This window comes from Cydia fagiglandana, chromosome 8, assembly GCF_963556715.1.
Source record: "Cydia fagiglandana chromosome 8, ilCydFagi1.1, whole genome shotgun sequence".
Classification (NCBI taxonomy): Eukaryota; Metazoa; Arthropoda; class Insecta; order Lepidoptera; family Tortricidae; genus Cydia; species Cydia fagiglandana.
The window spans coordinates 1166181-1178087 of NC_085939.1; the positions used below are offsets into that span (position 1 = coordinate 1166181).

The 11907-nt window shown below is 38.8% G+C and overlaps 1 protein-coding gene across 1 annotated transcript; it reads left to right on the forward strand.

Annotated features, from left to right (window-relative positions):
• Positions 1–1200: 1200 nt before the first annotated feature.
• On the forward strand, positions 1201–5594 carry LOC134666736 (uncharacterized). The gene is made up of 3 exons (XM_063523980.1): positions 1201–1620; positions 3549–3705; positions 5401–5594. Exons 1-3 carry the CDS (start codon positions 1201–1203, stop codon positions 5592–5594), a joined length of 771 nt encoding a protein of 256 aa, XP_063380050.1.
• The last annotated feature ends 6313 nt before the right edge of the window (positions 5595–11907 follow it).

The window sequence follows — 11907 nt, forward strand, 5'->3', positions numbered from 1 at the left end:
TTCTTTAGGTATCCCATAAAAGGGTCAAACAGATCACTTGTGTTATGTCTTTCCTGTAGACATAACAACTAGTGTGTTCGCGCGAACTGGACATTTTTCTCTCCTGTGGGCAATAGTTAACAGCTTGTGGGCATGTAAGTAATGATTTTATCATAGTTCTCTAAATAAAAGGAGGACCTTTTCACGTGGATAAGGGTTAAATAAGAAAATTAACCTTTTTAGCCCTTAACTCTTGTGTATGTCTACAGGAAAGACGTAACGCAGTGATCTGTTTGACCCAAAAAGGATTTCGATTGTATGGGGCGGTGGTTAGGGTATTTGTATGACTCTTAATACTTAAAGTCTAACAATGGAAATTATTTAGAACTTGACCGATTACGCCTACGCCGTTTTTAAGTTTTGCTAAAAGCTATCGCTTCAAAAATTAAAGGACATAAAAAAAGTTTCTAAGCCAGTCTATTGTAACGGACGAGCAACTACAGAAATCTTCACAAAAAACATAGCATTCTACAAAACAATCTGTTATTATCGGATAGGTAAATGACTACACAAGGGAATTCAAACCACTTTGAATAATTACGGTTTTAAAAATGTTGTAGGTATTATACCTACTCGAGCAATATTTATTAAATCAAGAAGCTTGCCTTTAAAGCGGTTGTTTAAATAGGTACGTAGAGTGCACGTTCTTATGTAGTACATAATAGGGGAAATTTGCCTAATTCGCACCCCTTAAAAATGCTAATTATGTTGCAGATCCAACCTTACAGCATTAGGATATCAAACCACGTTAAAATATACCCCTATAATATGGAAGAAAGGGCAAGAACTGAACTCACACACGAGTTCATTAAAAACATTAGAATTTATTCGATAATTCTGAAAATAGGTGGGTGGAACAGATTTGATGTTAAAGACGGCCAGATTGTCAGCATTTCAAGATTCTCACAGTTCCGTTCATTATTAGCAATGATAACTGTTTCTCTCGCTGCATACATACTCATTCTCCAAACATCTATTATAAACAATTATTTAATCTTGCCAGAATTTATAACAGTCATTGAACTCGTGGTATTGAATAATGTAGTACTGCTGAATATTCATATTTTCAACAGACATTCTGGAGCAAAATTATACAAAGAAGGCATAGAGATAGATTTATTCTTAGGAGTGACCCAAACAAAAGTTATGAGAGGTATTATAATGAAAGACATGCTAATTTGGTCTAGCAGTATAGCAACATTTGCGGTAGTGACATCCGCAGTCCTGATCATAGCATTTTATAATAAAGTACCGGTATACATTTTCTTAGTCGGCATAGTTTGCCTCCAACTACTGTTCACTTTGTGTTACGATCAGGTGTTTCACGTGTGTTCATATAAATTTCTATGCCTGAGGGTCCACTACTTGAACATAGGATTAGTGAAAATAGCTAACTTATATACAGAGTATTTAACAGAGCAACTGATATCGTATCCATTACATTGGAAGAAAGAATATGATAATAATGTGGATTTATCGAGGAAAAATACGAAATATTTTACTGAAAGCCTCAGGATGGTCGATGCTCAGGTGCGCCGCGTTCAACACAGCTACAGGTTTATGGTAAGTCCCATTTTTAGGGTTCCGTACCTCAAAAGGAAAAAACGGAACCCTTATATGATCACTCGTGCGTCTGTCTGTCCGTCTGTCACAGTTTTGGGGGGTAAATGATAAAATTAAAATACAAAGTTTTGCAAACTATATCGTGTTACATATCAAACGAAAGAGCTCATTGTGAGAATCTCAAATATATTTTATAAATTTACGATAAAAAGTTCAGAAGTTATTCAAGAAAATAGCCAAAAACTTACCATTCCCCCCCCCCTCTATCTCCGAAACTACTGGGTCTAAAAGTTTGAATAAAATACACAGAATAGTCCTTTACCTAAAGATGACAGGAAAACCTATAAGAAATCTAGAGTCAAGCGTGAGTCGGATTTAAGAACAAAAATGCGGTTAGATTTTTTAGGTACACAGCCGCAATGGTTTAAGTGAAACGTGATGTAGACAGCTATTGCGAAGGTCTTAGGCTGATAGTCACATAAGGCCGAAGGCCCAAAGCATCCCGAATAGGCGTGCCCTTAGCTTCAAGCGTGAGTCGGACTAAAAACAAAAAATGCGATTAGGCTGTATCTGGCACACAGCCGCGACGGTACATGTAGTAGTAAAGGATTAGGTTACTACTGTTACGAGTACATGTTTTAAAAATCACTGTACGGGGTGGCCACAAAATAAGTGCATTCCCGTTGCCAACGTGCAACCCCGAAATAGCGAAAAAAAAATTTGGTTATTCCATACATTTTGGCTGGTCCGTTTTCTATGTGAGGGTAAGTTTTTTTTCGCGATTTCGGGGTTTGCCCCATAGTAAAAGTTGCTCAGTATGATTCCAAAACCTCCTTGGCTACGGGAATGTATTTATTTTTTGGCCATCCTGTAGGTATTATCTCTCTTCGGCCTACCCTTTTTTTAAAACACTTGCGGAAGTTGTAGGAAGCGCTACCTGTCGGACGCTCCGAGTTTTCAGCTCTACCTACGCGAAACTCGGTCTTCAGTCTGCGCAATTGGACACTTGTGCTAGTGTTGCAGAGATATAAGCCACCATGGCAGAAAAGCCCATTCGGGTTTTTCAAGACGTTTCACTCCCGTCGCGATACACGTATAAAAAAATTGTGTGATGTGCGGAACCCTTGAAACGCGAGTCCGACTCGCACTTTTTTTAACTAAACGCATGTACCTTCTACCTACTTTATTTGCAGATCTTTGCATGTATGACATCCTTGGTAATTGGAACATTTTTGGCTGTTCAAACGGTTATTATATTTATTAAGGATAAGGTAAGAATTGAAACTCACCATTAATTAAGTGTAATCGTATTTTCAAACTAATAGCCATGAAAAAAGTTTTAACGAGTAGGTCTACTAAACGAATAACATTAGCGTAAAATAGATATTTCACTGTGAGAAGAAATATATTTTTGAATTTTCGGTTTTCGTCTTTAAACGTGTAGTGGTCGTATGGCAGTCCGAGCGAGTCGCATAGAAAGTAACGCTACGTCTTACGTAGGCGAACAACGCGCGAACGCGGCGCGGCGCGGCGCGGCGAAATCAATCCTTTGATGCCCATAGAAGTGTCCTACGTAAGCGATCTCGTTGCGAACGCGGTGCGGCGCGATTTGCACGCGAATGTCAGGCGGCGCGGCGCGGCGCGGCGCGGCGGCGGCCGCTTTCGCCGCGCCGCGCCGCGCCGCGTTCGCGCGTTGTTCGCCTACGTAAGACGTAGCGTAAGTTACGCACACGCTAGCGAATGGGTTAGTGTCACACTCGTGGTAAGGCTATACTGATCAAACAGAATACAGCCTTTAGTAAAAGCGATTTTATTTTAAATGTATTATTTATTAGCACAATTTGTTTAGTTTAGATATTTTTTATTTAGCAATTTCACCTGTTTTGGCAAAATGTTTTCTGCCGTTTACGCTTTTGAATTTTTATATTTTTATATGTGTATTTCAGGATATCCCCGTGATACGAACGTTTTCCTTGGTAGGCTGGTTCTTTGCCAGCTGGACCATATTCATCGGAATAACTCAGCAAACGGATAAATTGAACATGCAAATTCAGCGTACTAAGCTTATATGCACTTATATTCAACTAAAACCTAATAATTCTGGTACGTATGTTAACGTAAAGTTAACACGTCGTGATTTAATTCTCTTTGCGTAAACCCCTGTATTGGACGTGGCATCAATAAAAGGATTTAACATCAGTAACATAATCATATTCATAGACAAATCTTCTTCTTTTCCCTGCCCTTATCCCACGTTATGTTGGGGTCGGCACAACATGTTTTTCTCTTCCATTCTCCTCTGTCTTTCGGCACTTCAGCACTAACTCCTTTCTTTCTCATATCCTCTCTCACATAATCCATCCATCGTTCTTTAGGTCTACCATCCGCTCTCCGTCCATCAACATTCATCCCTAACATTATTTTGCCTATTATGGCATTCATCCCTCCTCATTACGTGCCCATACCACCATACGTACCATATTCAGAGAGAAATATAAGTAAAGAAAGAGTGGTAACCCCATACATCAGTATTCCTACCAAAACGCGAGTTTTTTCGTAATCGACATCTAACGTCAAGTAGTGGAATTTATCAGTAGGTAGGTAGGTACAGCTAGTTGACAATACATGTGCGAACGATCAATGAATTGGCCCACATCGTAGTGGGCACTACGTACGTAAGGCCCGTCTTTACTGTGATGTATGTACTTATGTAGGTAGGTATAAAAATGAGTATATGTACCCACCCACACTATCTATAATAAAACAGTCTTGTAGCGACACTTGTTAGGCGCGTGTCCGTCCCGGCCACAGCGCCAGCAAGCGGGCCGCCGCGGGCGCCTGGCCCACGCGGTGCAGGCCGGCCGCGCCCTGCCCGAGTCCTGCCGCCGGCGCCCCGCCGCCGCCGCCGCCGGTCGCCGCTGTCTCGGCGTGCCGCTCGGCCGCTTCCAATGCGAGCGCCAACTCCACCGCCTTTTTGTAATCCAATGTGGGTTCCGCGAACAAGCGCGACCTCATCTCTTCACTTCTGAGGCCCGAAACGAATTGGTCGCGTATATTTTCCTCCAGCTTTGTACCAAAGTTGCAATATGTCGCAAGATGTTTTAAATTTTGCAGGAAAACTCCAATCGCTTCGCCTTCCGCTTGCCGCCGCTGTCGAAAAATATGCCTCTCGGCTATTTCTGACCTTTTAGGATCCAAATGGTTTTTTACAAGCTCCACTAGGCTTTTGAAGTCCTTTGTTTCTGGATGGTCAGGTGCACACAGATCACACATCAATTCGTAGGTCGCAGAGCCGACGTGCGTTACTAACGTGGCCACGCGGAACTCTTCTTTTATTTCATTCAGTAAAATATACTGTTCCACGAGCCGTACGTACGCGTCCCAATCAAAGAATATAATACTCATGGTCCCAATTCCCTCGACCATGTAGATCAAATTCGTGTACCTTTCCGTAAGGCATGATCCCTAATTTCGACCAAAATTCACCGATTCGTCGCCAGTTAGAATGTATTAAATGAAACACAATGGCGTTCATGCAAGACTGTTTTATTATAAATAGTGTGGGTGGGTACATATACTCATTTTTATACCTACCTACATAAGTACATATGTACATCACACGGGACGAACACGCGCCTAACAAGTGTCGCTACAAGACTGTTTTATTATAGATAGTGTGGGTGGGTACATATACTCATTTTTATACCTACCTACATAAGTACATACATCACAAATCATCACATTTACGACATAATATCTATATAAGTCGATGCATAACATATTATCATTTTCTTTCAGATGAACTATTCTCCCTCTCTCGAAGCATCCTGGACACACTGGCCGTCAGCGACTACAGGATCTCCATCTACAACCTGTTTTACTTCAACCAGCGGCTTTTATTCTCGATCGCTACTTCAGTGTTCGTCTACATAACTATGCAATTGCAGCTTGCTTTTCCTAAACGCAATCCTAGTAAAAGAGACACTAGTTAGGACTATACTAACGGCCCGATTCGAACTTTAAGATACGCCAGTTAATAGATCTAGAAACGATATGGATTAGATATGTCAGTGTCAAATGTGACGTTTCTTCAAACAAAAACGTCACTTTTGACACTGATACATCTATTCCATATCGTTTCCAGATCTATTAATTGACGTACTTATCTTAAAGTTCGAATCTGGCAGTAAGTAAGTATATAAAAAGAGACATACCTATAGAGGACAGAAGCACATTAATTAAGAGGCAACGGGAAGCGTCGTTATTTCATACAAACGCATTTTGCTTTTTCCTACGTGGGTTTTGATTTTGACGATTAAGAACACTTGTAAAACCATAGTTTGAAATAAATGATTATGACCCAACGCAGCAATGATTTTTTCATGTCAATTGTCAATACCTGTGTCGGACTGTTTTGTTTTTTCTTTTTTGCAGGGAACTCCATAAAACATTGGGTAAAAAGGCCTAGTTAATTAGGCCACAACGAAATCTTAGTAGGTATTCATATCTGACGACGACGCAAGTTGTCAGCGCCTTTCGGGTCGATTCGGAAAATGAATTAGATTTCTACTAGACTTCAACAAGTTACGATATGGATAATTTAAAGATATTTGTAAGATAGATATGTCAAATTTGACGTTTCCGCGATTCTAGAGGTCCTCTTGAACGATTTCGACAAGTTATGACTTAACTAGATATCCAAGTCACATCTTAGTTGATCTCTAAATCGTCTCTAGATCTTGTGATTATCTCGAAATTCGAATAGGCCTGTTTGCCTACGGTTACTATTGTCTAAAAAAGATTCAAATATAAATTACCTGATAAGTTGATAACCCAATTGCGTCCCACGGGTATAGTTTAACGTGTACTACATATTAGGTTAATAGAATAAAATAATTATTGTTTCAACTAATAGTCAACTCTAAATCAATTACGAGCTGATGCTGGTATATGAGTATTAGGTAATCTATAGAAATGTTATATTTAAAACTAGTGTAGGTATATACTTCTCTCCTAAAAATTGGTCTTGCTGTGGATTCAGTATAAACAAATTGTTAGAGTAGGTATCGAAAATAATGTAAAATATCTGGGACACCGAGCTTTGCTCGGAAAATAAATAAAAACTCAAAAATGCGCGTTTTCCCAGAGATAAGACCTAGCTTATTAAAGATTTATTGCCCCCGAACCGAATCTCATTTATAGCAAATTTCATCGAAATCGTTAGAGCCGTTTCCGAAATCCCCGAAATATAAACAAGAATTGCTCGTTTAAAGGCATTAGATTAGATTAGACATTAATTAATTGATATTTTTAAATATTGCATCGATGTCGATATTTTTAGATCTGTCACTATTTCCATAAACTCGATGACAATTGTACAGTCGACGTCAAAAATATGTTTACACTTTTGCACCTTACTCCTTTTGTAATAAGCCAAAAAGTGTGAACATATCTTTGACGTCGACTGTACAAGAAAACGTATAGGTTTTTAAAAGATTAGTATACAATTTACAATAGGATTATAAATAAAAATTGGTGCGTTTTTGAGAGATTTTCTTTTGTCTAGAATTCTAGATAATTTACATACCTACGGCAAAAACATAAATATACGCCTGCAGTTAATATTGGAGCAATTTCATCAACTGTACAGTCGACGTCAATGTTTACACTTTTGTATCTTCATAATAAGGCGAAAAATGTAATCATATCTTTGACGTCGACAGTACATGTCGAGTTTGATATTGCATTTATGTAGGTATTTGGTAAGAAACAAGCATACGGGCCACGTAATAAACAAGCAAATCGTTACTGATTAACATGAATACGGTTATTTTGAATAATAATCCTAGGCGTTTAAAAATGCGACTGTCACCTGTCCGGCGTTCAAAACAAACAAATTGCCAAAATCGACTCAGTAGATTTGAAGTTACAATACAAGTCATTATATTTCCCTTAGTCGGGTATTTTTATGAATTGCAGTACTTGTAATTCATAAAAACATTAACGCTATTTGGAGCTTTTTCAAAAATAGATAGGTATCGCATTATTTATCTGATTGTCATAAACAGAATCGGTTGGCACCAATGAAAACAGCTAGAATTAGACCAAGCAAGTTAATCATCATTTTATAGAAGTTTGACGTTTAAAATAACACTTGCACTGACGGAGCTATCAAAATCGCTGACAAGTTAACTTGGTCTTGGTCTGGTCTTGGTCTAGGTCTTGGTAGGTACTACCTAGTTTTTTAAAGCCCAGGTATTAAATTATGCATATTGTTTTAGTTTAGTATCTGTATCATAGTAGGTACCTCCGAATATTCTGCATATTAAACTGACAAAGACACTAGAAACGAAAAATAACTATGCTGTGAAGGCCCCATAGATCTAAAGCTAAGTGTTAGCGTCTCTAAAAACCTATTCAAATAACGTACTTTTTTAACAATTTCAAGAACAAATGACAAGCATGACTAAAATGGACTAAAATCCTCGGAGTAATTAACAACGGAGACGCCATGTCTAAAATTTTCGGTACAAAATAGTCTGTCGTTTTTTGCGGGGGAGGGGCACATCAATTGTATAGGTACGTCATGTCAGATAAACGTCAGTCCATACATATGGTTGACCATTGGCCGCCTATTTTCGACAGAGGGGAATGCCTGTTAATGGCGGCTCCATTCTTAATTACTCCGAGACTAAAATCAGTATACTGCGTGAAAACAATTATGTGTAAACTAGCTTGACATACGGAGGAGGCGTGAAAGCTAGTATTATATCGAGAGAGCGTTAACATTCTATAATTTAATTGAACCATTTCGAGCCCACATATCTTAACTACGTATTTTTTTAACGACTAGGTTAGTAAAGTTGTCTTTACGTCGCTGCTGTGCTTATTGTATGGCGTGCTTATACCGGCTGTGGCCTGTAATATGAGCAAAAATTAAACCGTAGACTGTACTCCTCATACTGACCAACATTTGTTAAGCGACTTTTAAAAATAACATGTGGTTTGATTTTTAACACAATTTAAAGTTTATTCTAAGACGCAATGTATTGCGAAGTTTGGTATGTTTAAGGCGTGACAAGGAACGTCAATCACAATGATAATGGCGTGGCGATGACGTCCATTGAAGATAATATTTATTTTGTATGAAAAATAGGGAGTCTAAATATTTCATAATTTTTAAAAGTTGTTGAACAAAAGTGTCACCATTTGAGGAGTACAATCTATGTTTTAATTATTTGCTCGTGTTACAGGCCACACCCGGTATTCGGGTGACAGGCCTGTATTTTAGAAGTGCCAGCACTCACAATAGGCGTCACTCAAACGTGGCTCTACTGACTACCGCGTAATTAGAACAATCCCTACTTACTGGAACTGTCATAATTTGCATATATTACCTACCAAACAGCTTTTGCGTATATAATACGGTCGCAAAATTGTGAATTTAGTATTGGTTTGGAAGAAGAAGATTCATTCAGTCGCTCAGAAGCATTGCAACATCCAAGATGATGAAGACAACTCTTTGCTCGCTTTTCGTCCTGGCTCTTGTAGCTCAGATTGTAAGTGTTTTTGCAAAATAATTATAATTTTACCTATAGTCTGTATCTTTAGGTATTTAAAAAAGAGGAAATAAAATCTACCCTCTAATTGCTTCTTAAGCCAGGGGGCCGATTTTTGAAATTTGACCACTGGTTTTCGTGTATTTCGTTAATTGATATCTCCACTACTAGGCGTTTAAATTCTACTAATAGAATTGAAATCGAGTGGTCAATACCACTAGATTCCAAATTCCGATCGCTCGTATTTCAAAAATTAGCATTTCGCCGTTTTTCACCGATTTTCAAGTGACGAAATCGAGCGATCGAAATTCAAAAATCGGCCCCCTGTTGAGGGTAGATGAAAACATTACATGATCAAATAGTGCAGGTTAAAGTCAGGTCGTTTACTGACAGATCCAGGTGGTTTTGTATTTGGTTGGTTAATCATTAAATGTTACAAGTGTTATAACTACCCGAAAAGGTACTAACTAATTATTTGTTTACTTTTATTTAACTTACTTACCTAAAGATACAGAGTAATAGGCCGTACGGCGGCTTGTATGTTTCCATGGTATAATAATATACTCCGCCTGGTACTCTCTTCCCGTCTTTCCTAGGTCACCTGACTGACCAATCCTACGTCATCATGCGACAGCGCTATATGATAATATGCGATAGCGCTATATATAGCGGCCATGTTATTGTGACGTAGGCTTGTGTCACTCTGGGAAGAGAAGACCATGTTTTATTAGACTATGTATGTTTCAAGAGTGAAATTAGGTTCTTAGAGTTAGACCAAGCCAAGTCTGCAGAGTTTTTGACAGCACACGCAGTCCATGTGTTATTTTAAACGGCAAACTTCTATGAAATTATGACGTATTAAATAAATAACACTGGCACTACGTGTGCTGTCAAAATCTCTGCAGACTTTTCTTGGTCTAACTCTGTACATACCTATCCATTGATTCCATTGCTGCCATACAACTTCATTAGATATTTCGCTAAGAAAAGCACAAGTAATTAAGTAATTTAGTAGGTATTTGATGCAATTACGATTTACGATTACAATGATAATAATGTGCCTACAGCTTGGCAAAAAAGAGTAGAAATTAAAAAGTGGCAACACTGTAGTGTCGTCCCGTTTTCTTATACAAATTGGTTTGAAAGGGACGACACTACAGTGTTGCCACTTTTTAATTTCTACTCTTTTTTGCCAAGCTGTAGCTAATACTCGTATTTTTTTTCAGTGCGCCATCCCAGTGGGTAAAGGTACGTAATTATCTCATTTTTTTTCTCAATGTTAAATTCAGAGAACTTAAATAGTTAGGGGAGGTAGGAGACCATTGGGCAGGTCGGGAATCTCGGGCACCCCCTTGTATATCAGCACTTATTACAAGGGGGTGCCGAGCCTCCCGACTTCCCCTACCTTCCCTATTTGTTTTAAAAGGGGGCAAAGTTGTTATTTAATGCCTCGAGCTAATGTATACCCTAGCAAGCGAAAGATCCCAATTTTGAACCTAAGCGTAACGTAACGACCAGCAAGCCTATTATGGATAGATTTATCCACATTTAGCCACGTGATAAAACAACTGTCACTTTTTAACTCTGCGGGATAGAAAGGGACGGACACCGTTTTATCACGCTGTCACGTAGACAAATACGACCATCATATCCGTACTGGTGTGCTAAAAATATATTGTACCTAAAAAAACAGATGCCGAAAAAGAAGTCGAGGGGGCCGTAGACGACGCGGCCGCCGCGGTGAAGAATGCGAAGAACACTGCTACTAAACAAGCAGAACACGCAAATCACGCAAACCACCAACAACACGGGAATCACGCAAACCACCCAGAACACGGAAATCATTCAAACCACCCAGAACACGGCAAGAGCAACGCGGTTGACCACACTGGAGGCGCAAAGCATGGAGGTGAAGGTAGGCTCATTTGTTTATTTATTTAATTTTTATTATACGAAAAGAAAAATGTATCGTACAATAGGCGGACTTAATGCCAAAGGCCATTCTCTCCCAGTCAACCTTAATGCAAAGCAGAGAGATTGTTCCCAACAAACAAAACATTTGTTATAAGGTAATTAATTACCTTTTAATTAGCACCTTGGAATAATAAAGCCTATATTTATCGCGTCGAATGATGGTTCCTTTCCTATGACAGTTCCTTTAAGTCGCTTTTGATCAGGTTTAATTTATTTTTAAATATTGAATATGTATTGATTTTTAGGGTTCCGTACCCAAAGGGTAAAACGGGACCCTATTACTAAGACTTCGCTGTCCGTCCGTCCGTCCGTCTGTCACCAGGCTGTATCTCACGAAGCGTGATAGCTAGACAGTTGAAATTTTCACAGATGATGTATTTCTGTTGCCGCTATAACAACAAATACTAAAAACAGAATAAAATAAAGATTTAAATGGGGCTTCCATACAACAAACGTGATTTTTGACCAAAGTTAAGCAACGTCGGGAGTGGTCAGTACTTGGATGGGTGACCGTTTTTTTATTTGCTTTTTTTTTGTTTTTTTTTTTGCATTATGGTACGGAACCCTTCGTGCGCGAGTACGACTCGCACTTGCCCGGTTTTTTAAACCTACTTTAATGTTACATATCTTAATAAACTAATGACATCATTTCGAATTGTTAATTTGTTACCATTTAGTTATCGTGCCTCTCGCTAGCGCCAATACCTACATGTAAGGACAAGTTACGAGCGATGCACGATAAGTCGATAACTAACTGACATCATTCAGATAT

Excerpts from the sequence above, each read along its gene's own strand:
- LOC134666736 (XM_063523980.1), top strand. The coding sequence starts at position 1,201 with ATGAAAGACATGCTAATTTGGTCTAGCAGTATAGCAACATTTGCGGTA. Across the intron at positions 1,621-3,548 it reads TGGTAAGTCCCATTTTTAGG|GATATCCCCGTGATACGAAC; the intron begins GTTCCGTACCTC and ends TGTGTATTTCAG. Across the intron at positions 3,706-5,400 it reads ACTAAAACCTAATAATTCTG|ATGAACTATTCTCCCTCTCT; the intron begins GTACGTATGTTA and ends ATTTTCTTTCAG.